Source organism: Lolium rigidum, chromosome 6, assembly GCF_022539505.1.
Source record: "Lolium rigidum isolate FL_2022 chromosome 6, APGP_CSIRO_Lrig_0.1, whole genome shotgun sequence".
Classification (NCBI taxonomy): Eukaryota; Viridiplantae; Streptophyta; class Magnoliopsida; order Poales; family Poaceae; genus Lolium; species Lolium rigidum.
Window position 1 is genome coordinate 106,041,221 of NC_061513.1, and position 27,613 is coordinate 106,068,833.

General features: G+C 43.2%; 2 protein-coding genes across 2 annotated transcripts; one reads left to right on the forward strand and one right to left on the reverse strand.

The window, feature by feature from the left end:
- The first annotated feature begins 16,394 nt into the window (after window positions 1-16,394).
- Window positions 16,395-21,807, forward strand: LOC124668432 (endoribonuclease YBEY, chloroplastic-like). The gene is made up of 12 exons (XM_047205574.1): window positions 16,395-16,785; window positions 17,177-17,428; window positions 17,518-17,613; window positions 17,838-18,006; window positions 18,122-18,208; window positions 18,313-18,413; window positions 19,398-19,490; window positions 20,193-20,264; window positions 20,370-20,489; window positions 20,579-20,629; window positions 20,872-21,060; window positions 21,358-21,807. Exons 1-12 carry the CDS (start codon window positions 16,417-16,419, stop codon window positions 21,523-21,525), a joined length of 1,767 nt encoding a protein of 588 aa, XP_047061530.1. The 5' UTR covers window positions 16,395-16,416; the 3' UTR covers window positions 21,526-21,807.
- Window positions 21,808-22,026: 219 nt separating this feature from the next.
- LOC124668433 lies at window positions 22,027-23,083 on the reverse strand. The gene is made up of 2 exons (XM_047205576.1): window positions 22,719-23,083; window positions 22,027-22,627 (listed from the first exon to the last, which is right to left on the reverse strand). The coding sequence occupies exons 1-2, from the start codon at window positions 22,925-22,927 to the stop codon at window positions 22,348-22,350; spliced, it is 489 nt and encodes a 162-aa protein (XP_047061532.1). The 5' UTR covers window positions 22,928-23,083; the 3' UTR covers window positions 22,027-22,347.
- Window positions 23,084-27,613: the final 4,530 nt, after the last annotated feature.

The following is a 27,613-nucleotide window of genomic DNA, read 5'->3' on the forward strand; positions in this document are numbered from 1 at the left end:
TAAAAGTTGAGATGTTAAGATCATACCCTTGCATACTGACATCCTCAACAATACAAGACAATAGTCTCAAATTCATAAACAAGAATCCCATGACCATATCAAGTAGATGAATCCATAGACAATATGAGATATAAGATGGTCATACCAATTCATAACAATACTCTCAACCATATAGAATACCGAAGACCATAGCAATAGTTCACTCACTAACAGGTCTTGCCCACCACACATAGAACACATAAAACACAAGATAAGGTTCAACATAAACATAGACGGTAAATGAAGGACACAAGCTTTAACGGAATGATAAAAAGCAAATGCTTGTGCCCTCAAACCCTAGCAAATCCCGTGCAAGTTCTACTAGACCTTCTTCTCCCCCTTTGGCATCAAGACACCAAAAAGGAGAAAAGAAGCGATGCTACATCGTCCCATGAAAACTCAATCATCCTCGGAGGATTCCTCCGTATCTTCATCATCATCAGACTCGGCGGGCTCAACATCATCACTAGGGGGGCGCCGACGGCGAGAAGGACCGGGAAGACCAAGCTGTTCAAATTCAGCCACATTGCCATGCTTAGAGAGCCATTCTTCTTCAGGAGTTATGACCTCCTCAGACCCACTCTCAACAGGAATATCCAACTTGCGCATGATGAGCTTTGTGTTCCTCCTGTCCATTTTCCGCTCCCTGTGAGCTTGATACTGACGCCTGTTGATGTCAGTCTTGAGACAGAACATCTTGGCCAACTTGGCCTCTATACGAGCAACCCAACCATTGTCAGCAGGGGGAGCATACTCCATATCGGAGTCTTCTTGGGCAGACTCCTCATCATTGGGAAGACGAGGAGGATTATCATGAGTCTTGACCCTGAGATCCTTGGCCTTGTGAGGTAGAAGGTTAACCTCATCAGTGAGGTTGCCATATCCAGCATTGTCCCAACGAGAGCATATGAAGAACATGAAGTAGGGAGCAAAAACAGGGGCCTTGCGAGCTATTATGCAAGCCCAAAACTCATTCCACAGAAAGTCCATCACATCAAGCTGCATACCAGTGTCACGGTGCTGGTGAGAAAGAAGCAACAAGTTCCCAAGATATCCATAGATCTGATCAACGCAGCCAACCTTGGGATTAAGGACCTCTCGGTAAATGCGGAGAAGGATGTCATACACCGGACGGAGGAATTTCTGAGAACCATATATCACTTCTCCTTCAAGATAAAGATCAGCAAGGAGAGCCTTCTCAACGGGCTTGGGAGTGTTGTGGGCTCTAAAGTATCCATTTTCATTGCCAGAGAGCACCGGATAACCAAGACAAGCTGCAAATTGGTCCCAAGTGCCATGCAACATGCGACCTTCTGTCATCCAAGTCATAGTCTTGGCATCATCATTGTCAACATAAACTGTGGCAAAGAATTGCCCAATCACGTCCACACAGTAAGGATGATGAAACTTCATCAGAGGAAAAAGACCAAACTGCTCACAAATATCTCGAGCTTCAGCAAAGTAGTTGGCGTGTTTATCCATGTGAGCAAAGTTGATGTGATGCATAGGAGCAACTTTATAGGTGGCATTTGCATAGAGATCATCAAAAGTCTTTTCTTGATACTTACTCCAGAACAGCGCAGAGCAATTGGTGGCCTTGGGAGAGGTGTAGATGTTGGTCTGACGCAGCCGAGCATACTCATTATCTGGCCACTTCCCAATGGGCATGCCTCTCAGCCTCCGGATGAGGTTAGCTCGAGGTTCATCCGGAGCGGAATTCCTCTCCCGACGAGATGACTTCTTCATAGGTAGAATTTCGGCTTCAAAGTCACTAGGTATCGCCCGTTTGCCCGAGCTAGAACCACCTGGACCTGTGAGAGCAATGGATAGGAGGAGCATATGATAAGGTACACTAAAACAAAGCAAAACATGATAATCAAAGCATGGTGACAGAAGTGTTCAAGATACAAGAGAGGAGGCTGAAAGAGATCTGGCCCAGCTACACCGGCAGTGCCGGGGTGGTTAGGGCGGCAGTGCCGGGTCGACAGAGGCGGCAGTGCCGGCCCGACCGGCAGTGCCGGTTTGGAGGGGGCGGCAGTGCCGGCAAACACGAAGAACTACCAGATCTGCTCTAGACTCAACCATTGTTCCTCAAACTTTCACACCACAATGCACAAGATTATCTACCTCTATGGCAAAAATTTCGGAGAGATTCAACCACCCTTCTTTCTTCTAGAGAGGTCTACCCATTCTAGAGAGGGAGAGGGAGGGGAGGAAGCTAACCGGAGGAGGAAGCCATGGAGGAGAGAGGGCACAGCCCGGATCCAGCCGACCAGAGGAGGAGGGAGGTCCCGGGACGGCGGCTGGAGGGCAGGGGCGACGGCGGCGGCGGCTGGGGTCGGGTAGGAGGAGAGCACTCACGCTGGGGAAGAAAAGGGCGGTTGCCCTAACTCCCCCTGCGGGCCCTCAACTTATCCCACGCCCGCAGCGGCAGTGCCGCCGAGCCGAGGCCGGCAGTGCCGGCTCCACCGGCAGTGCCGGTGTGAATGCACCGGCAGTGCCGCCGAAACTGCCCGCAGCCCAAAACCCTCGAAATTTTGCGGAGTTTTAGAGTATGGAGATAGATAAGGTTTCTTTAGGAAAGGTGGGGCTTAGGATAGAGAGATAGCACAGTTGATGGTACGATATCACCCATATTTGCAAAATATTGCAAATGAAGACCAAACATGAGTGATTTCCCATAAACAAGGAGATGTCAATAAAAAAGGCGATAAGACCCAAATAACTCCAACTCTTCACAAAGAAGAGTGTGGTGGCCTAGGCCACCATATATGAGTGTTATGGCATGGCACCGCGAAGATATATCTTGGGCCCAAAACCACTACTCATCATTGAAGCTCACATATCATTATATGATATAAAGAGAATGATTTCTTTTAATGTTGGCATTATGGGGGAGGGATAGCTCAATAGTTTAAACCGCACTCCCCTATTTCCATGCCCACATCTAAACCAAATAAAGTTTTGAGACAAAGGTGTGTTTGCAAGATGGTCAAGCTATACTCCTTGAATCTATGATATTTAGCTCATTCCTCAAATAAGAGAACCTTGCTTCATCAAGAGGCTTCGTGAATATGTCGGCAAGTTGATCTTTGGTAGGAACATAGATAAGCTCAATATCACCACGGGCAACATGATCCCTAATGAAATGATTCCGGATCTCAATATGCTTCGTTCTTGAATGTTGCACCGGATTATAGGCAATCTTGATGGCACTTTCATTGTCACATAATAGAGGCACTTTGTCACAAATGACACCGTATTCCTTTAAAGTTTGCCTCATCCATAACAATTGAGTGCATCCACTTGCGGCGGCAACATATTCGGCTTCGGCGGTGGAGAGAGATATGCAATTTTGCTTCTTAGAAGACCAACACACCAAGGACCTACCAAGGAATTGGCAAGCCCCGGAAGTTGATTTCCTATCATCCTTGTCACCCGCCCAATCCGCATCGGTATATCCATTGAGAATAAAGCTTGAGCCTTTGGGGTACCAAATACCATATCTTGGGGTATCAACCAAATATCGAAAGATTCTTTTGAGAGCCATCATGTGGCTCTCCTTAGGAGAAGCTTGATACCTTGCACACACACCAACACTCAACACTATGTCCGGTCTAGATGCACAAAGGTAAAGCAAAGATCCAATCATGGAGCGGTATACCTTTTGATCCACCTCTTTACCATTGGGATCTAGTGCAAGATGACATTTGGTAACCATAGGAGTGGCCACACCCTTCAACTCGGTCATCTTGAACCTCTTGAGCATGTCTTGGAGATATTTTGCTTGATTGATGAAGGTTCCTCCTCTCAATTGCTTGATCTCAAAACCAAGAAAGAACTTCATCTCTCCCATCATAGACATCTCAAACCTATCGGTCATAAGCTTTGAAAATTCATCATTGAAAGCTTTGTTAGTAGAGCCAAAGATAATATCATCAACATATAATTGGCAAACGAAAAGCTCCCCATTGACCCTCTTAGTAAAAAGAGTGGGATCGATTAACCCAACATCAAACCCACGGTCTACCAACAATTCTTTAAGGTGCTCGTACCAAGCTCTAGGAGCTTGTTTGAGACCATAAAGTGCTTTATCAAGCTTGTAGACATGGTTAGGAAAGTTGAGATCCTCGAACCCCGGGGTTGCTTAACATAAACCTCTTCATGCAAAGGACCATTAAGAAATGCACTTTTAACATCCATTTGTTGCAACTTAAAGTTATGATGCGATGCATAAGCAAGAAGGATACGGATGGACTCAAGACGAGCCACGGGAGCATAGGTCTCTCCAAAGTCAATTCCTTCAACTTGAGAGAAACCTTGAGCCACCAATCTTGCCTTGTTCCTCACAATATTTCCAAACTCATCTTGCTTGTTCTTGAATATCCACTTAGTGCCTATAACATTGCGGCACTCCTTTGGCTTCTCTACTAAGGTCCACACTTTGTTGCGCTTGAAGTTGTTGAGTTCCTCATGCATGGCTTCCACCCAATCCGAATCTTCAAGGGCTTCAAATACTTTCTTGGGTTCCACAACGGAGATATAAGCATGATGATTGCTAAAGTTAGCCAATTGCCTTCTTGTGGAAACCTTTGCCCTTGCATCACCAAGAACCTTGTCATGTGTGTGTTCAAGACGTTCAAGTTGCCTTTCTCTTCTAGCTAGACGACGGGCCTCGATCTCCTCCTTGGTAGGCCTTGGAGGTGTCACTTGATCAACTTGATCATTTGGGTCCCCGTCTTGATCTTCAATTTGAGCTTCCTCAATTTCTTGAGAATGCTCAACCTCATGTGCTTGATCTTGGACAATGTTTGGTGAAGTGCAAATATCAAATGGTTGATCTTGAATGCTTGGTTGATCTTGTCCTTGATCTTGTTCATGAGAGGGAGGGTTTCCTTCTTGTTCTTGGGTTGGTGCATCATTAGCTTCAAGAGATGGGGTTTGTTGATGTTGAGAGGATGAGGGCTCCACCGTGGTAGAGCATAGTTCTTCCCGAGACGCCACACCGTGTCCCTCAATGGGGCGGAAAAATCCCACACCCATTCTTACTATGGCATCTTGAGGTATTTCATCACCTGCACATACATCAACTTGCCCCACTTGGGAGCTATCATTTTCTTCGAACCTCACACTACAAGATTCAATGATAATCCCGGAGGCTATATCAAAGATTCTATAAGTGTGAGATTCAGCACCGTAACCAACAAATATACCCTCCAAAGCTTTAGGAGCAAATTTAGACAAACGAACTCCTTTGATTTTGTAGAAACACTTACAACCGAACACCTTGAAGTATGAGATATTAGGGTTGTGTCCGGTGAGTATTTCATATGGAGTCTTGTTCAATCCCTTGCGGAGGTAGAGCCGGTTAGAGGAGTGGCAAGCGGTGGAGATGGCTTCGGCCCAAAAGTTATAGCGGGATTTGTACTCCGCCATCATAGATCTTGCCATATCCATAAGAGTCTGGTTCTTCCTCTCCGCAACACCATTTTGTTGAGGGGTGTAAGCAGCGGAATATTGATGACGAATCCCCTCATCACTAAGAAAATCATTGAATGTGTAGTTCTTGAACTCGGAGTCGTTGTCACTTCTTATTGCCATAATGAGGAGGTTGTGTTGGCGTTGCACCTCGGTGGCAAAGTCAATGAATATTTGTTGAGTCTCATCTTTCGTCTTGAGAAAGTAGACCCAAGTGTATCTTGAGTAATCATCAACAATCACCAAGCAATGTTTCTTCGCACCAAGACTTGCATGAGTAACGGGACCAAAGAGATCCACATGAAGGAGCTCCAAGATCCTCTTGGAAGAGATGATAGTCTTGCTTGGATGCGGAGAGTCATGCATTTTGCCTTCAACACAAGCCCTACAAACACGATCTTTGGCAAAAGAAACACTTTCCATTAGTCCCACAATATGGTTCTCCTTGTGAAGACTTTGCAAAGTTCTCATGTTGACATGGGCTAGGCGGCGATGCCACAACCAACCCACATCCGCCTTTCCGAATAGGCACATCGCACTTGAAGTGGTGGTCCCCGAAAAGTCCACCACATACAAGTTATGTTCGCGATACCCAACGAAAGCGACTTTTAGAGTCTTGCTCCACAAGAGGACCACAATATCATTATCAATAAAGACGGCGAAACCCATCTTGCCAAGGGCGGAAACGGAAAGCAAATTGTAACCAAGGGTTTTGACAAGCATGACATCCACAAGAGTAATGTTGTGTGCAACCACAACCTTGCCAAAACCCAATACCTCGGATGTAGAATTATCGCCAAAGGAGACGGTGATATCATTTATGTTAGGCCTCAACTCCTTGACGAGGTTCTTGCCGCCGGTCATATGACTTGTACATCCACTATCAAGTACCCATTTTGAACCTCCGGCGGCATAGTCCTACATGAGATCAATTCTTGGATTTAGGTACCCATTTCACAATCGGTCCTCTTTTGTTAGCAACAAGGGTCTTTGGGACCCAAATAGACCAAGCAACATAACCATTATATGGGCCAACATATTTAGCATAAACATCACCATAATAATCTTTAAATAAAACATAGTGAGGGTTAGCATTTCCCGCATCATCATCATTAATGGTTTTGCCCTTAGGAGCTTCACCATTAGTGATATCTTTCTTCTTCTCTTGTGCGGGCTTGGCCTTTTGCTTGTTTGCCTTCTTTGCCTTGGCTCCATAACCAAGGCCCTCCTTCCCATTGTTTGATCTTTGCTTACTCAAAAGATCATCCAAAGAAAGTTTACTTTGGGGAGAGGAGGCCTTTGCAAGTTCATCCTTCAACCTAGTATTTTCCTCAATAACATTTGCATGATCACATGAAGGAGTAGAGGAACTAGGCACATCATATGAAGCAAGCCTAATTTGAAGTTGCTCACACGACTTGGATAGGAGAGTGTATTCACTCTTCAAAGCTTTGTGAGCTTTGTCTAGTTCATCTAGATCCTTCACAAGTTTCTCATGATCAACCCCAAATTGGGCTTTTTCCTTTTTAAGCACTTTATTCTTAGCCCTAGCAAGATCTCTAGCTTTAGTGAGCTTGTTAATTTTATCTTGAGGCTCTTCAAGAGTTTCTAGCCTCTCCTCAAGAGAAGCTATAGTTTCTTGACTTTCCTCAAGAGCTTGTTTAAGAGCATGTATTTCAAGAGAGTCTTCTCTCTCTATTTGACCCTTTTTCTCAAGAGTATGATTTTGTTGAGCTATACGAGCCATGAGATTTGAAACATGTTTTTTAGTGTTACCTTGTAGGTTGAGAATGAAATCATCAAACTCTAGCATTTCTTGTTTCACTTTTAGACTAGCATCATCAACCCCTAGATCACTAGATATGTTAGGCATAGAGGGGTTAGGGGATGATACCTCGGAGGATTTAGCCATGAGGCAACTTTCTTCCTCCACATGAATGACCTCATTGGGGGATTCACTTGGTGATGAAGAGTTAGTGGAGGGAGGCAAGAGCGACCAATCCATTAGAGGTTGCATCTTCTTCATCATCAACATCATCATCTCCGGAGGTATACTCTTCTTGAGTTGATAGCACAATAGATGTGTCCAAGGAGGACCTTGCCATGAAGCAATGTGCATTCTTGTTATGAGGATTCTCATTGGGAGAGTCAAAGAGAGATGAAGAGGGAATGTTGGTGGTGACGATGGCGGCCAATTCCTTTGAGCTTTCTTCACCTTCCTCACTACTAGAACTTTCAACTTCATCGGAAGAATATTCTTCCCTAGTTACGAGCACAACTCTTGGGTGCCTCTTGCCCTTCTTGATCTTGTTGTTGTAGAATTTCTTGTTTGAGGCTTTTGAATATTTGCCCTTTGTGTCCTTGCTCTTGTCCTTGGGAATGAGCCTTCCATTATGAAGCTCTCTATTCTCATAGGGGCATTCGGCAATGAAGTGGCGCTTGTCATCACAATTGTAGCATGATCTTGTCTTTGGACCAAAGCTAGTGAACCCACTCTTGTTGTTTCTCTTGATGTTGTCTTCCTTGGCCTTGGAGGGATCAACCCAAAAGGACTTAGCATGGAAGGCCATGTGATCATGGTAGTGGCATTGCAAATCTTCCGGATAGGACATACTCCAAGATGCCCTATATTGCTCTTGAGGGTACACTTCTTCTACGGGGTTGACCACCAAGGCAAGATTGTTCCCTTTTGACATACCAATGACACGATTGAGAGAATCATGAGAGTTTTGCTCGAGCACCTTGAGGGCTTGCATCTCGTGCACGGCATCTTGAGAAGAGAGAGAGGAATAGCATTCTCTCCCAACAAGGGTCTTGACATCAATGGGTACATATGGCATCATGCATTCAATGTACTTCTCCTTGATCCAAGAGTCATTGATGTGGGTGGCACCAATAAGCCGGAAGGAATCGGCAACAATGAGGAGTCTTGAATACATGTCTTGATGATCTTCATCCGGTAGCCTCATGAATCCTTCGGCTTGATTCCGAAGAGCATTATACTTGTTCCTTCTCGTGCTCTCACTTCCAATGCAACTAGCGGCCAAACCTTCCCAAGCTTCCTTGGCGGTGGTGTAGTTCCGAACACGAGGCAAATCCTTTGTCCCCACACTAGTTTGAATCATGTGCAAGGCGGTGTTGTTGAGTTGACTATCAACCGCTTCTCTTCTAGTCAACTTGTCGGGGTTGTAAGGGTTGAAGCCTTCCTGGATGATTCTCCAAAGTTCATTGGAGGCACTGCAAACATGAGAGCGGAACTCAAATCGCCAAGTATCATAATTCTCAACGGAAAACTTAGGTGGGTCGCCCGAATGTTCAAATGAGGATGGGGGACCGGTATATCGGGAGATAGAAAAGGTGGGGCTACTCGATTGTAGCTCTCACCTCCACTAGTATCCCTAGGAGATGCAATGGTAGATTTGTTAGTGTTTAAGTTATCACCTTCCACGGGTTTGGTAGAGGAGGGTAGTGCCGAAGCACCTCCCTCTTCTAACACACCCGTTTCCTTTACCTCTAAGACGGTAGCCTTAGGAGGGACCGGAGTCATAAGCTCGGAAATCAATTTTCTCATGCTTTCCATTTGAGCGTCCATGGAGGATCTCAACGAATTGATGTCCTCCATGGTGACCACCTTACCGGCCTCTACCGGGGGCACATCGTCCGGCATACTCTTAGGCGGTTAAGCCCGAAATAAGAGCCGAGGCTCTGATACCAATTGAAAGGATCGTATGCCGCACCTAGAGGGGGGGGTGAATAGGTGCTAACCAATTTTTAGTTCTTTTTCAATTTAGGCTTGACACAATGGTAAATTCTCTAGATATGCAACTAAGTGAATTTACCTATATGACAAGGTTATCACCTAAGCAAGATATAGCTACGCAATATAGAGAGATAGAATGGGATAGAGGTAACCGAGAGTGGAGCACGCGATGACACGGAGATGATTCCCGTAGTTCCCTTCCTTTGCAAGAAGGTACGTCTACGTTTGGAGGAGTGTGGTTGCTACGCAAGCCAAACCAACAGCCACGAAGGCTTCACTCGGATCTCCCGTGAGCAACGCCACGAAGGCCTAGCCCACTTCCACTAAGGGATTTCCTCGAGGCGGAAACCGGGCCTTTACAAAGTTCTTGGGGCACACATCCACAACCAAATTGGAGGCTCCCAAATCTGTAACAACACAACAAATCAACAAGCATACATCAACAACAACAACTAGGGATCCAAAGAGGAACACTAGCAAGGGGGCCCTCAAGCATAAGAGGGGGAAATGAGAAACGCTTCGGTGAGGATGTAGATCGGGGTCTTCTCCTTCGATTCTCCAAAGCACAAGTGATTTGGGTGGTTGAGAGAGGAGATCTGGCTACTTTGGTGTTCTTGGTGGCTCAGCAATGGAGGATGAAGATCTTAGGGTTTGAGCTAGCTTCCAAGGTAGGTGAAGGGGGGTTTTTATACCCCACCTACTTTTCTGCCCATTGGAGGTGAAACCCCGGCAGTGCCGGCCTTGAGACGCCGGCAGTGCCGGCCACTTTTCTGAACCTGAAGATCGACAGTCAGGCCGGCAGTGCCGGGCCGAAAATGCCGGCAGTGCCGGGGTGTACACACCGGCGAGTGCCGGCCCGGTGTTGCCGGCGGTGCCGGCCACCGCCGGGTTTCAGCTTCTTCTTCCTTTTCTTTTCTTCCTTTTTGAGTGGGTCGAGATTTTCCGTGGTATCTTTTCCATAACTGTAAACCACTTAGCACACGGTTAAATTGTCACCGGTGTTGTTAACAAACACACAAAACTTAGAGATCATGAAATGTTCTTTTAGGTACACTCCTATTATTGTTGTAAGAATTCCCATAAGAATTACCATAACCATTACCATTAGCAGAAGGATATGGCCTATAGTTATTACCAGAGTTGTTCCTATAAGCATTGTTGTTGAAATTATTATTTTTAATGAAATTCACCTCAACATTTTCTTCTTGAGCAACCAATGAAGCTAAAGGAACATTATTTGGATCAACATTAGATCTACCATTCACAAGCATAGACATAATCACATCAATCTTATCATTCAAGGAAGAGGTTTCTTCAACAGAATTTACCTTCTTACCTTGTGGAGCTCTTTCCGTGTGCCATTCGGAGTAATTTATCATCATATCATCAAGAAGTTTTGTAGCCACCCCCAAAGTGATGGACATAAAGGTACCTCCAAGCAGCTGAATCCAATAAATTCCGCGAAGAAAAATTTAGTCCCGCATAGAAGGTTTGGATGATCATCCAAGTAGTCGACTCCATGGGTTGGGCAATTCTTTACCAAAGTTTTCATTATCTCCCATGCTTGAGCAACATGTTCAGTATCTAATTGCTTAAAATTCATTATGCTACTTCTCAAAGATATAATTTTAGCGGGAGGATAATATCTACCAATAAAAGCATCTTTGCATTTAGTCCATGAATCAATACTATTCTTAGGCAAAGATAGCAACCAATCTTTAGCTCTTCCTCTTAATGAGAAAGGAAATACTTTCAATTTAATAATATCACCATCTACATCCTTATACTTTTGCATTTCACAAAGTTCAACAAAATTATTAAGATGGGCAGCAAGATCAGAACTAATAGCAGAAAATTGATCTCTCATAACCAGGTTCAGTAAAGCAGGTTTAATTTCAAAGAATTCTGCTGTAGTAGCAGGTGGAGCAATAGGTGTGCATAGGAAATCATTGTTATTTGTAGTTGTGATGTCACACAACTTAGTATTTTCAGGGGTATTCATTTTAGCAACAGTAAATAAAATAAACTAGATAAAGTAAATGCAAGTAACTAATTTTTTGTGTTTTTGATATAGAGAGCAAGACAGTAAATAAAGTAAAACTAGCAACTAATTTTTTTGTGTTTTGTTTAGGTGCAGCAAACAAAGTAGTAAATAAAATAAAGCAAGACAAAAACAAAGTAAAGAGATTGAGAAGTGGAGACTCCCTTGCAGCGTGTCTTGATCTCCCCGGCAACGGCGCCGTAAAAAGAGCTTGATGGCGTGTAACTCACACGTTCGTTGGGAACCCCAAGAGGAAGGTATGATGCGCACAGTAGCAAGTTTTCCCTCGAAAAGAAACCAAGGTTTATCGAACCAGGAGGAGCCAAGAAGCACGTTGAAGGTTGATGGTGGCGAAATGTAGTGCGGCGCAACACCAGGGATTCCGGCGCCAACGTGGAACCTGCACAACACAACCAAAGTACTTTGCCCCAACGAAACAGTGAGGTTGTCAATCTCACCGGCTTGCTGTAACAAAGGATTAACCGTATTGTGTGGAAGATGATTGTTTGCATGAAAATAGTAAAACAAGTATTGCAGTAGATTGTATGCGATGTAAAGAATAGGACCGGGGTCCACAGTTCACTAGAGGTGTCTCTCCCATAAGATTAAAGCATGTTGGGTGAACAAATTACAGTCGGGCAATTGACAAATAGAAAAGGGCATAACAATGCATATACATGATATGATAAATATAGTGAGATTTAATTGGGCATTACGACAAAGTACATAGACCGCCATCCAACTGCATCTATGCCTAAAAAGTCCACCTTCAGAGTTATCATCCGAACCCCATTCAGTATTAAGTTGCAAACCAACGGACAATTGCATTAAGTATGGTGCGTAATGTAATCGACAACTACATCCTTAGACATAGAATCAATGTTTTATCCCTAGTGGCAACATCACATCACAACCTTAGAACTTTCTCGTCACCGTCCCAGGTGTCAATGAAGGCATGAACCCACTATCGAGCATAAATACTCCCTCTTGGAGTTAAGAGCAAAAACTTGGCCGAGCCTCTACTAATAACGGAGAGCATGCAAGATCATAAACAACACATAAGTAATAGATTGATAATCACCATAACATAGTATTCTCTATCCATCGGATCCCGACAAACACAATATATAGTATTACAGATAGATGATCTTGATCATGTTAGGCAGCTCACAAGATCCAACAATTAAGCACAATTAGGAGAAGACGACCATCTAGCTACTGCTATGGACCCATAGTCCAGGGGTGAACTACTCACTCATCACTCCGGAGGCGATCATGGCGATGAAGAGTCCTCCGGGAGATGAATCCCCTCTCCAGCAGGGTGCCGGAGGCGATTTCCTGAATCCCCCGAGATGGGATTCGCGGCGGCGGCGTCTCTGGAAGGTTTTCCGTATCGTGGCTCTCGGTATTGGGGGTTTCGCGACGGAGGCTTTAAGTAGGCGAAAGGGCAGCCTCGGAGGGGGTCTGGTGGGGCCAGACACTAGGGCGGCGCGGCCAGGGCCTGGGCCGCGCCGCCACCATGTGTGGGCCCCACGTGGCCCCTCTCTGACGGCTCTCGGGTGTTCCGGATGCTTCCGGGCAAAATAGGAACCCGGGCGTTGATTTCGTCCAATTCCGAGAATATTTCCTTACTAGGATTTCTGAAACCAAAAACAGCAGTAAAACAAGAATCGGCTCTTCGGCATCTTGTTAATAGGTTAGTTCCAGAAAATGCGTAAATACGACATATAATGTGCATAAAACATGTAGATATCATCAATAATGTAGCATGGAACATAAGAAATTATCGATACGTTGGAGACGTATCAGGGCGGCAGCAGCAGGAGCCAAGCCGGGGGGACGGCGGCGGCAGGGCGAGTGAAATTGGGGGCTGACAGTGGAGTCTCTAGCCAGCAGTGAGAAAAAGGGGTAGACGTCATTTTTTTAGTGAGTGGACGACGGGGAAGTTGAGAGGTGGGAGAAAGAAAGAGATATACTGCAGTTTCACTCACGCTGCCTCTGTGTTGTACGCTCCTGAGTTGAATCTTCGTATCTCCAGCTCAATACCGCTGCGTAGGTTATTTCTAATTTAATTCGTATAAAATATCACTTCTAATTTTTGGTGGGTGCTTTTGGGCATGTGAGGAGCAAATATACTGCTAGAGATAGTGTGGCCGGACTTTTAAGTGTATTTTAACCGTGGGAGAGAATTGTATTTTCTTTCATTCCATATGCATGCTTGTATGACTTTATTTAATTTTTCTGTTTCATATATGTTTTTCTTTTTTAGATAATAGCCGGGATGGACACTGATATTGTTGATGCTGCGAAAGAATCCAACGAGATAAGCTCTGATACAATATGCATGGTGGGTGGTATACTACGTTGCACTTTTTCATTTTTTCGCATGAACTATATATGTTAATGTGAAGTATTGTTGTGCAGAATGTTTTTGAGCTCAAGATTTTTTTTTTGGTATGCTTGCTCAGGTACAGTAAAAGTGAAGCGGAAGAAAATATTCCTAGCATTGTATGGTAGTATTTAAGGAGCATCGAGGTGTAGATTCTTTTAATGTATAAACAGTTAGTCGAGTGCTTATTTAATTTTTGTAAACGATGTCAATTATTATAACGTTCTTCAAAGCAATGTAGTTGTATTATGACAATGATATCTTGTTATTGTGTTCGGTATTATCATGCTATAGCACATTATAATATCCCTGATTTGATTTGAATTTTTATACTGAGTTTCAAATTATATATGTGCATTGAGAAATAAAATTTGAAGACCCGTGGCAACGCACGGGCATTTGTACTAGTACAAAGAAACATGAGAAGTTATCAAGGGTCTGACATTGTAATAAGATTTAATATTAGTTATACCCAATATGGGTTAGAACTGAGCACAAAATTCATGATTTGGAATCGACCGAAGTCAATATCGTTTGTGTGTTCGCACATTAAAGTAGGTGCATCAAAATTCAGAAGGTTGGAGGTCTCAATTGGGTGGAAATGACCTTGCAGCCTCTCTCCATACATATACATACGACATGTATGCAAAAACACAATATTTGGCTTGTCAAATCTGAAATTAAACAATCACTGCATTACTGGTAATAAAAATATGAATAGTATATTTTTTGTAATATCAAGTATATGCATACAAACACATGAATACATTAATATTATGTAAACCAAAAAAATATTTATTCCTATATGTATTAAAAAAACTACAAATTAGTTAACCATGTGTATTTTCTATCTATACAAGTAAACACTTTAAATGTATTATCCAATAAAAATGTTATATAGGAGAGTACACATGATAAAAAAAACAAATTCTACATTTTCTATATGTTTTTTTAGTCGGAAATATAAAATATACAAGTGTAACCTCATGAGTATTTTCTACCGAATCTATGCATATTATATTTACTTATTTGTATATGTAATATTTATTTGATCCATTTATACAACACTTATATTTAATTTTCTTATCAATACACTCACAAATACATGAATATGTTTCTACCGTTCTACATGTCAAATTCTTCAATGTGTTGAACCAAACGGAATGTATATTTGAATTTACTACAAATTATAGTGTGCAATTCTTTTGTCATCGAAACACCTGAATTGAAATTAGTACCAAAATATAATTCTCGTTGAATTGGAATTAGTATGTGAATTCCAGTTCCCAATTTTAATCCGGTGATCCAAAGACGATGAGTTGTAGTTCTAACCGTGAAATTTATTATTTTGAATTTATTAGGAGTATCATCCAACTTGTTTTTTTAGTAGATTGTATGAGTCATGTACGCACATATTTTTTTGGGTGGAATAACCCTTTTGAGTTAAATAGATCTCTCATAGACCATATTGAACAATTATGAGCCCGATTGTTTGCATCATGTTCTATGGCAATCCTCATTATATATGCCTTGAGTAAAATCACCGCGATATATGGAAACTAAGGGTGTGTTCGGTTCTGGAACGGTGTGAAATAGAATGGAATGGTTCCGTTCCAGGGGAATGGAATGGTTCCATCCCCGTGTTCGGTTTGAATAACAAGGATGAACAGAATGATACCCTTTTTTGTTTTGTTTGAGGAATTGGAGAGTAGAACGGAATGAGGTTAAACTAATCTTTTGTCTCAAAATCGTAATTAACAATGTTAAATAGTCATTTCAATCTCAAAATCATAATTAACAGCGTCTAAAGGTCTTTTTAATATCAAAATCGTAATTAACATTGTTTTTTGTTTGGTTGGGGAAATTGGAGAGCAGAACTGAATGAGATTAAACTTTAATCTTTTGTATCAAAATTGCAATTAACAATGGATAATAGTTTTTAATTTTAAATCATAGTTTACAACGGCTAATTATTTTTCGATTGGATTAGTGGAGTGTTTCCTAATTAACAACGGCCAATTAATAGTTGTTCCGCCACATTCCACCAATTCGGTGGAATGGATGCATTCCGCATATAGAGAGAATATTTTCTTTTGAGGAACCACTCGGTTCCGTTCCATTCTAAAAACGAACACAAGAATTAGCTCTAGGTGCGGAATGGTTCCGTTCCATTCCATTTGGTTCTGGAACCGAACACACCCTAAGTGGTACGAAGCGGGAAATCCCCTCGACATGTCGAGGCGAATGAGGGCATGTTGTACACATCATCGATTCCTTACTAGTTACTGGTTCCACGTCACTTGTTTGATGATCTAGAGGAGGGAATAGAAAGAGGGAGCAGAAAATTGTTTCTTATAAGTTATAGTAAATGAGCTTGAGAAACAAGCAAAATATTTGTTACACACTTGCTGCTTCTCCCACAAAATTGTGATCCAATCAACATTTAGCACGCATATGTTGATAGTTTGTCTTTGCAACAAGGTGGAGAATATATTAAAGGAATATACTGTTCCTTCATACAAATTTTGCTGTTTCTCACAACGGCGAATACTAGAGAGATGCCTTCACCTCACAACGGCGAGGAAATGGTACTACAAAGCGGACGAGCCAAAGGAAAACTAAAAAACCAGAGAAGCAAAACCACAAAACCTCCCTATTCGCCCCGTCCTCCTCCCACCCTCCGCCGCCGGCCGCCGCGCGAGCGCGACCATGGCGCGCATCGTGTCGCGTGCCCTCCCGTTCGCCTCGCGCTCGCACCTCCACCTCCCGTCGCCCCTCCGCGCCGCGGCGCCGCTCCTCCCGCACCTGCCCGCGGCGTCGTCCTCAGCCTCGCTGCTCTCCTGGCGGGGGTTCACGCCCACCCCCGAGCCCCTGCGCCCCGTTCCGCCTTTCGCTGGGTTCCTCGCCGGCATACGCGGCTTACGAAGGGGGCGGCGCGGGCAGACGGCAGCGAAGCGGGAGGAGCCGCAGGACCCTGCGCCCCCGCCCTCGCCCCCGCCCCCGCCCAAGGAGACCGAGATCGAGCTCTGCGCCCGCATCAGTGTTGAGGAGGACTTGCCCGACGATATCGAAGTGCTGGTACGCATTTCACCTTGTCAAACTTCTCTGTGTTGCGTCTAGCTATTGTAAGTGTCACATGAGGTACATTTAAAAGTGTTGTTTTGCGCAGCATTAAATTGTATGGTGTATCATGAAGCATTGTTCTGATATTTCTGAATATAAGTCTGAGTTATTAGTATCCCGACAGTTCACGCTTGGCGATTTTCAAATTATGAGTCATGTATTATTGTTTCAAACCGGTCATGTTCTCCATTTAACGATAGGAAGTAGGCACGAGCTGCCTAGTTCAGGGAGTTATAATGCGCGTAGTTCATTTCCCAACAGGGTGATGTTGATCACGTTAGCTGTTTAACTTTTCAATTTGTTGCGTGAGTGTTTGTTAATTTTGCTTCCCTTAATTTTCATGCAGAACACTATAGAAATTCTGAAATTAAATGTTCCGATGGCGATGAAAATTGCACTAGATGGACTTCTGGAGTATAACTACAATACACGAGACACTTCAATAAGTGACGTTGGGAAGTATGAAAAGGTTGAGGTTTCTGTGTTGCTATGCAATGATAACTTCATCCAGAACCTTAACAAAGAATGGACAGGCGAGGACAGCCCTACTGATATGCTCTCAGCGTCACAGTACATTCCCGATCTTGATGTTCCTGCTGTAAGAACGCAGCAGCATTTGAATTATTGTCAGTTTTTACCATTAACCATGTCATCTTGTTCTCTCTCTCACACACTTTTTTGTTGCAGCTTATGTTGGGTGATATAGTGATATCAGTTGAAACAGCTGCAAGGCAAGCTGAGGAGAGAGGTCATACACTTCTCGATGAACAGCGGGCTCTAGTGGTATGTTCTTCCCTTTTCTAAACCTGCTTACTAATTGTTATCCCTCTCTACCCTGCGTACTTTTCCTGATGGAGTCGCAACATCGTTTAGTTGAATATTCACGCACAGTTCAGCAGAGCAATTGTTTACCAAACCACTTAATCATATGATGCCGTGCTTAGATTTCTGCAGATGGCATACTTTATGCACAAATTGATTACTGATTTCCTTATATTCTGCACTAGGTTCGTGGCCTGTTACGTCTTCTGGGTTTCGATCGTCAGTCTAGTGATGAGGCGGCAATGGAAATGGAGAAGGAGGAGCTGCTCATTTTAAAAAGTCTAAGGTGGAAAGGGAAAAGTCATGCTAAGGCTGCTGTTGATTTGAGCAAGACCCACACAGAAAATTTGAATGGTGTGTTCTTTTGTCATTTATGTGATCACTGTCCTTCCATTATCTGTGTCTTGAAATGCTTATCACGCTCATATGATGATGTAATCTAGCTCTTGCTGTCTAAGAACGTTTACAGGACAAGAAGGGACAAATAGTCTAAAGAAAGCTGGTAGCCTAAGATTTTATAGACCAAAGTTCAAATATATCTTCTGTGATATGGATGGTACATCCCTAATCCGTTGCTCGTTGCACATATTTGATATTCTAACTCTTAGATTGTCATTATAATTACTGCTGCATTTTAATTGTGTTCTTCTGTTTGACTAGGTACGCTGCTCAACAGTAAAAGTCAAGTTACAGCAAGGAATGCAGAAGCTCTAAAAGAAGCTAGGTCAAGAGGAGTAAACATAGTTATCGCCACAGGAAAGGTATCACAAGTTATCACTTGCGCTTGACCAGTAGTAACTAACTGTTCCAGGAATAGAAGCAATAGATATCATTTTATTCCATCAGATGCCTAGGTATATGTTAGATTATCAAGATGCTAAAATTTATTGATCTTATTGGAGATTGGGGATACGGGGGCCCAGTTTGGGTATCCGTTTATTTTCTGAACCAGAACTGTACCAGTGATGAAGCTTAGTATCACAGTAAATCGTACGTAATAGAAGGATTTTCGCCCTAATTTTAAATCCCCGTTTTGAGTGTTTTGATAATCAGGAACTGATAAATGACATTGCATTGAACACTTAAGCATTGTGAGGAATTATTTCACAGAAAGAATATTTTCTAAGAGATGGTAATGTCCTAGAAGTGGGTCGCTGTAGAACTGATTTTCTAGGGCATAGGGTTTATTAGGGCTTATACACACTTGCTGATAAGTAGCTCATTGGAGAATGGAGTCGAGAATTGCCAGACCAGGCAGGTCAGCAAAGACCCTTGTGGTAGATGAGTCTTGCAGGAACAGACAGGTCAGTGGTCTGTTATCAGGCGTGTCATTTAAAAAGTGATATGCTGGACAAGAAGCTACTGAGAGAACATTAGTAACTTGCTGAGCACACAAGGGCCTCTTCCCGTCCCATTGCCACATGCTATATATCAATGCTCTCAGGAGAGTCAGGACCAGCTATTGCCACCGATACCACATCTTTTTTTTTCTAGGCCGTAACAAAAACATCTAAGGCTTAATTAAGAAACTTACCAAATGTTCTGAATAATTATGGATGAATCTTCACATTTAAATTGTTTCTGTTGTCTTGAATGGAATATGTCACAACGAAAATAGTCAGTGGAGCTCACAGCTCCTCTTATCTTACTAAAACACTTAATTTTTTTTTGTTTGGCATTGTTATATCTGTCAGGAACTCAGAATGCTGATAATTGTTTTCTTATCATGTTCATTTTGGAAACAGACTCGCCCAGCTGTCATTGATGCTCTTAATATGGTCGATTTATCTGGAAGAAATGGCATTGCTTCAGAATCTTCGCCTGGTATATTTCTTCAGGTAGGTGGAAAGTAATGCTTTCATGGAAACACATAATCTTGTAAGAAATAAATTATGCTAGGCATCTTTATCCATCCCAGTCATGTTCAATTGCGATAAGCATTCTGCTAGGTTAGAGGTATGATAATGGAGGCACATATTACCATGGTCTTGTATCTTTTGATTGCGTAATGCATTCTGCTTGCAACAAAACCAAGTTGACACCCTAGCTAAATTTGTATGGATTAAAGAGATACGTCTAAAGCGTAACGGAGGTGTGAGAAGGTAGGTACGAAAGGCTTAGCTCAAAATCATTGATTGATAAACTATTCATCAAGACCATTCTTACATCTCTGCATTCAAAGCTGGATATGCATGTGTTCACGGGACAAAAAGTGTGCTGTTGATATCCCTCTTGCTAAACCTGTTCAAAATATGGTTACTAAGAGCTTGCTATTTAAAAATGTTATCAAATATGTAACATAAAAGCTGATGCCATAATTTCACGAGACCATGAGGTTTTGTGCTTCTGCTCAGTCCTGTAATGTGCTACAGTAAACTTGATGTTCCCTCACATGCTGTATATTAACGGCCAGTTATAATTGTTTCATGTAGTACAGCTTTTCAAAATTGTAAGTCGTTCTCATCTGTAAATAAGAGCATAACTGATTATTCCCATGAGCATTGTCCTCATTTTCATTAGGTCAAATCTTCCAATTGTAGGGCCTGTTGGTTTATGGTCTGGGAGGGAGAGAGATTTACAAAAGAACTTTGGACCAAGAAGTATGCCGAGAGGTAAGCAACAAACTTTTGCTTTGTTATGATGCAGTGCATATCATACATATTTCCAGCAAATGCTTCTATATTTGCAACATTAGACACTTTCTTTTCATGCTGCAGGCATTTTTATATTCTATGGAGCACAGGATACCATTAGTTGGATTTAGCCAGGATCGATGTTTTTCTATGTTTGAGGACCCACTGGTTGATTCTCTCCATGACGTATACCATGAACCTAAGGTATGCTGGGGTTTACAAATCCATTCTTTGTGGAATCCCAGTTGTTTCTATTCCTATTGATTTGACTGTACATGGGACTCTTCTTGCAGGCTGAAATAGTGTCATCTATTGATCAGCTTTTAGGAACAGCTGAGATACAGGTGCTGTGTTTAATTAATTATCTTTCGCCTCAATTACATTTCTGAAATAGTAACAATTACAAAGAACTCCACATGTCCAGCCAAAGATTTGATACTTCGCTGAAGAAACAATCTGGACACATTCACAACAAGCTGCTGCTTCAGTTTATAAACAAATAACTGGATCTTCTGAAGAAGAAAAAGTTTTAGCAGTAGATGTTAAGATCTGTGATAGCTTGACTACGCTATTGTTTTATGTGCAGAAACTAGTGTTCATTGGAACTGCTGAGGGAATGTCTTCCACATTGAGGCCATACTGGACAAACGCAGTAGAAGAAAGGGCGGGTATTGTTCAGGCACAGCCTGACATGCTTGAGCTTGTACCACCTGCAACTTCGAAGGGCAGCGGGGTGAAGATTTTGTTGGATCATCTTTGCATTAGTCCGGATGAGGTATAAGCTGTCTAGTTCCCCCACTATACCTTCCATGGTTCAAGCCAAATGTTGCTGCATTTTCTTCTCTTGGTTCCTTTTGTTACAGATCACCATCTAATCTTGATAATTTCTGCTTGTCAACAAATTAATATGATAAAAATGTGATCACTTTTCAATTGGATAATAGTCCCCTAAGCTTCTGTTGAATCCTCTGAATCTTAGAATTTGTTTTGCTGTCAATCGGAGATGGAGAAAACGACATAGAAATGTTGATTCAGTTGCGTTATTTCTGACATGTAACTTCTACTCTGCAAGATAATGGCGATCGGAGATGGAGAAAATGACATCGAAATGCTACAGCTAGCATCACTGGGTGTTGCTCTGGCTAACGGGGCAGAGAAGACCAAAGCGGTAGCCAATGTAATCGGCGCTACCAACGACGAAGATGGCGTCGCACAGGCCATCTATGACTATGCTTTCTGACTGCCGCTGACAATTGAATTGGGATAGGATTATCTTCTTTTTTGGCTCCCCACTGTGTTCTAGGTTTACCAAATAACAGGTTCTATTCAAACATCATCAACAGGATTATACAGGGATGTGGTCACAGCACCCCACCAGCAAGAGCTGGAACATTTTAGTTGTTAGGCAGATCTATTTTTTTGGTTGGCTACCAGTGATGAACCGCAATTCTTCAGTTCGGGGGTATCTGTAAAAACATTGTTCTACCTCTGATAACCAAGCACTTGGTTCTGTTCTAGCGAAGCAACGTTTTCCTCTTTGCTATGCTGAGAAATAAGCAGGCTGCCTCTGTTGAAATGTTCTCATCAAGGACTCTGTGCCGTTGTTCAAGTGTCAGAGTTGGGGTTATTGTTTGGAGAGTTTGTCGGGCTCCCTAGGTGCGAGAGTTGGGATTTCTGGCTTTCTTTCTGAGTAGTTCGATTTGGTGTGTTTGTATCTGTTTTCTCCCCACTTTTCCGTAAATTAACTTTACAATTCTCTCTTAATTAGTAGATAGAGCTAGAAAAAAAATCATGTACCATGGTATTTACAGGGGAATGTTGTTAATCTGCCACTGCGGCAAAACAAATGTTGGGTATACAATTGCTCTACCTACTTACACATCGAATCAATCTCTTCCTGAACAATACGACCCTGCCGACAGAAGGCAGAGGAACGGAAAAAACCTCTTACATCTGACAGGCTAATACGCCCGTCAAGAAAAATCCTCCGAGACCAAAGAAGAGAGGTGAAGCCGCGCCGCTGCCGCTGGGTGGACAAACATCTCAGTCGCGACCTGACCTACTACTGATGGTACGCGCTCTTGTTCACGGGGATCGCCGGAGCCCTGTAGAGCATGTTGGTAGCGGGGGTGTTCCGAGTCATCAGATTCGCGCAGGAGCTCCCAGACGGCTTGCCTTTAGGGCCAGGCGCAGGACAGGCTTCCTGGTTGGAATCGTCTAGATCTACATGGCTCCTGAACTTCTTGGACGGCCTCTTCTTGGGCAGATCCTCCAGGCACCGCACCTCGGACATGCAGAAGAAGGACTGGGACTTGCCGTCGTAGTATCTGGACAACCCTTTCCTGCAGAGAAGTAGTTGCACGGTGAGAAAGCTGCCCTTCAGTTGCAGCTCATATGTTGATGATGTACAGAAGAGCTCTTCCAGAGACTTACTTGACAGGGAGTTCAGCCTTGATAGAGGACATGTCATAGACGCTATCCGAGTTCAGTCTCCGCACCGTCTTGGGCGTCACCTGCAGACCCTCCAACTCCAAGAGCCGGGCCTCGTCGTCGGAGTCGTCGCCGGAGATGGAGGACGAGGTCTCGAACAGATCTTCTTCCTCTTCCTGGTGAATGACTGGAGCATCACTGAATCTGCCCATGGCTGCTGCGATCTTCTTGTTTCTGGAACACAAATGGATCTCAAGAGGAAAGGAATGCTTGGTGGTGTCTGGATGGATGGATAATATTCTTCTTGTTCTTCCTCTTGTTGTTGTGCTGCTTTGCTTCCTCTGTTTCACGACCTTTACATTCTGGCAGGGGGGTGGGTATATATAGCGCCCCAGCTGGGGACGGGATAACGCTCGCTGGCCGGGTGCGTGCCCGCGTAGTGCGCTTTGACTAATCCACGATTTTGCATCCAGTGACATCACCCTTCCTTCCTTCTGTTGTGTTTGAGTTAGGTTCTCCCGGACACTGACAGGGAACCCATAAGCATTTATTTTATCCCAAATTACAATTCAAAATATGAGAGTAGGCATTAAAGTTTGTTGGCCACTTCCACATGCCTTCGGCGGATTCTGCTGCCGGTGCCCCCTGATCTGATCTTATCTCCATCTTCTTCTTCTACGTTTGTTCGGTGGGGTCCGGCTGGCCGGTTCGGTTCATACTACTATATCCCTGACGCTGACGTGCGGGCCGTGGATGGCATGTTGTGGTGGAGACGATGCCTTGCAAGCCATGTCGATCATGTACGAACGGAGCGGAGCGTGGACACGCGGCGCGCTGCTGCTGGGCTGCGATTCTAATCGATCGGGATCTCAGCCGGCTTTGGCACTTCTACGGTTCAAAATACTCTGCGAAAAGTCGTACCGTGCTAGTTTGAGAGAATTATTAGGACATGACTACGTTTCAGTCGATTTAAAATATAGTTGCAACTCAAAAACCGTAGTCGGGTGACGTCATCAAAGTCTCAGTTAAAATATATGCAACTCATACGCTTATGATTTTTTTCTTTCTTTCTCAATTGCGACTCACACAATAGACGAAATCGTGATGCGATCCAACGGTTCAGAAATCGACTAAGGTTTAGTTAATTCTCAAACAGAATCAGCAAATGCGAGGAAATTGTTATACCGTGGGACTTTGGGCCCTCTAATTTTGAATAGTTTAGAATAGTGGTGCCCAAGATCTAGTCGCAGGATTCTTAGAAGACATGAATAGAAAAAATATATAATTTAATGTTCAGTTGGATTCGAAACGTACTTGATGTTTCTTCAAGTAATGTGTGGCTCATATGAAAAACATCGGAACTGTAACATGAGGTATGAGTGGATAAACATTTTTCTCCAAAAATAGTACAATGCAATTTTATAGAAAAATACCACTCACTCGCAAGAATTCTAATACTACTGCAGATGAAATGGTGCAATCAAAAAAAACTCAGCGGATAAAAATCCTATAAAATTCATATAGCATTCATTTGAATAAGACGAGCCCTTGGTATTTTATAGTCTCATTTGATTTATAGGATAAGAAAATCATAAGAATAGAAAAAATATATGATTGAAATGTCATAGCTACTTGAATCCTATCGAAAGATGAAGTGTGTTTGATTGTAGCAAAGGAATTTTTTCTCCATGAGGTATGACCTCATATTTTTTCTATAGGATTTACATACTACAAGATTCTTATAGAATTTGTTCCTATAGGATATGTTTCTATGAATCAAATAACATGTGTAGAATTTTTTTTAATAGAATTGAAATCCTACACAATACACAATCTCTATAAAAAAATTATGAATCAAAGGAGCCCTAGGTTTCAAACATACTGTGTTGGACGTTGTGGCGAGATAGAGGCAGACGGTACGTAAAATTTCGACAAAGCTTGCCGGAGAAACTCATGTGGATCGGACTGAGCTATGCAAAGGAGATCCACTGGATAACTCTTTCCTTCGTTGAAGGGTCACTCCTTCCACTGCCGAAGTGACACGTGTGTATTCTGCTTAGGATTTACTCTTAAACATATCCATCCTTTTCCTTCTTTGCTCCAAATACGACCAGCCCACAAACAGAGCCTTTTTGCATCCTTGGCGCTGGATCACTGCGTAGTGCCTACCCACACGATCAACTTCACGTCTCGGACCAAATGTGCAAAATGAGATTCCGTGGACAGGATGAGAAGTAGGTGATCACACGCGTCTGGTTCTCCGCATCACACAACTGTAGTTTCGCACTGTTTTCCTGTTTCTTGGCTTCGATTGCACGGGATAAAAAAGTTGAAGCAACATCCGTGTGGTTTAGCTCTCGGATAAAAAGATGTCGATCCCGTCATCTTATCGTTTCTTTCGTGCATAACAATTATTGTTAAAAAAAACCCATTTATGGTTAGAAGACGCACGAGAAAAATGGTGCATTTCAACATCATCCAGGACGCATCACCCGTATGCATTATTGCAGCAAAAGGACTGTTTATCGTCAATCTCATCCGCCCACACGGCGTCGTTTATAATCAGGAATTTATTCTGATTCATATGATCACGTAGCAGAAAACTTGGCGAGGTCCTGCCTAAGAGCATCTCTATCCTATACAGCATAAGGCCGAACCATAAAACACGGATATGGTGTACCGCATGAATGTTTTGGATAGTCCATTTTGCGGCACAGAGTGTGCGATATCTATTCTGCCGCGACACTTGATATACCACAAAACAGCAACAACAACACCAATACCAAAAACTCCAGCCACAACTTTTCTTGTTTCCTTACTTCCAACTTATTTTTCACCATTTTTTTGTTAGAGTATTCATTGTGTTTGGGTCCTTCATCATTATCCAGTTTTCCTCCTTTTTCTCCTTAGGCCCGATCTTTCTATCTTCAGATTCCGTCTCCTCTTCTCATCTTCTCATCTTCTCTAATTGCTTTCCACTTATTTCTTTTACCGAGTTGCTTCTTGTCGGCTAACTCGTTTTTAGCTTCCAATTGCTATTGCACCATTTTTTGTTTGGCCTTATCGTCTCCTCGATCTTCATTGTCAATCTTTCTTGCTCGACTCTTCTCTTTACCTCCAGCTTCACTTTTCTCCTTCCATCCGACCTCCCTTTGTTTCTTCCTCCAGTCAGTGCATCATCACTACCATCGTCAACCAAACTAATGGGAGCGCATTTTCATGGAGGAGCCTCTTGGTCCTCAATTTTCACTTCTCGCTATGTTCTAGCAACTTCCAAAAATGGTGACGGGAAAATGGTTTTTTTCATGCTTGCCTTGTACCTCTCTTGTGCAATAAGATCCTACATTCACACAACCGAGAAGGTAATGATAAGTACAAGACACAAATATCATGTGACATAGAACAAACGCACAAAAATATGCAAGATGAACTCACGCAATCATCAATTGTGCACCCACTAGGAGGTGCATTTCTCGCTTGACCAAACAACCACTCCAATGTGATCAATATTGCTAGATCGCATCATAATGGCCTTGGAGAGATCTCATTGTGCGGGTTGATGGTTCATTGGTCTTCAGCCTCAGCGGATGAAACTTGTCCTCAATTATTTGCCAATACTTCTTCCCAGCTTGATTATTGCCAGTCACCGCGTATACACACCCTCACATGCCTTCAATACAGCAATGTTCTCCTTCTTCGTGTAATTCGTGAATAGTTTGGAGAAAACTTTTTTGCTGATTTGAGTGGCCTCAAATGATGCATCGTCCATCTCTTCAACCTCTTCAGCCTCATCAGCCGCATCAAACACTTCGAGTGGAGTGCGATGAATGCTGACCTCGCTCTTTGCCAACTCATGATCTCCATTTATTGCTCTTGATTTCCTCGTTAAAATATTCATTTCTGCATAAAAAAATAAATAACAAGTAGATTTTTATATCTTTGCAATAATGAGAGATTAGTGTTAGGTTCAAAGAGATACTTTCATCATGATGGTGAGTGATATCCAGTTAAAATAGAGATAGAGATGAGTGTTTCTACCACTTACCAGTTTACGTATCCGTGCCGATTTGCCTGAGGCCATTGTGAGCAGTTGGAGTCCGGGAGGGGGTTGCGGATGTCGCGGAAGGGACATCCGGAGGGGTGAAGGGCCACATATATCCACCCGCTTCATCTTCAGGGCGGCCCGTTCGATGATTTGGGCCGCACCCGGGGCGGCGGCACAGTCATAGGAAGGCCGGAACATGTTGCTGCCTTAGTCGTATGAAGGCCAGAACCTACCGCTGCCATAATACCCAGAACGTGAGCGCCTTGCCGTCGGGAGTTGGGGGAGCGACGAAGACACCAACTGGGCCCACGCGATGATGCACTAGTGTGGCGAGGGAGGGGTGCCGGACTCCATGGCGTCGATCAGGAGGCGCGGGGACAAAGAACGGCACCGCGGCAAGAGATCTGCAGAAGCTCGTGCGCTACAAGCAGAGAAGCTGAAATATGTTTGAGCCAAGTAGAACACATATGAGATATGAGAGTAAGTGAAAACCTATCTCTTGAAACCGCGTATATCTAGGTTTTCGGACCGCATTTTTAGTTTACATGAAAAATTCACATTATTTAGGGATTTGCTCGAGTTATTTTATATACCTAAGAATAACTCTAGCAGACACCTCAAACCACAAATCCCTGATACGGTGATGGAGGGTACCAAAAATGTTGTTTGTGGCCTGAAAAACGCCGTGCATACCAGAGACCGCAAAAGGAGTCCCTAAAACAATATATTCACTAAAATATAGAGACCGACCTTGGACCGTCCCCTCCTCCCGCACAGTAGAGTGAGGCGATTTTTCGAGCCCTTCCCAGATCCACCTCGCTTCCGTCGAATCGACGGGCCCCCCTTCCTCCGC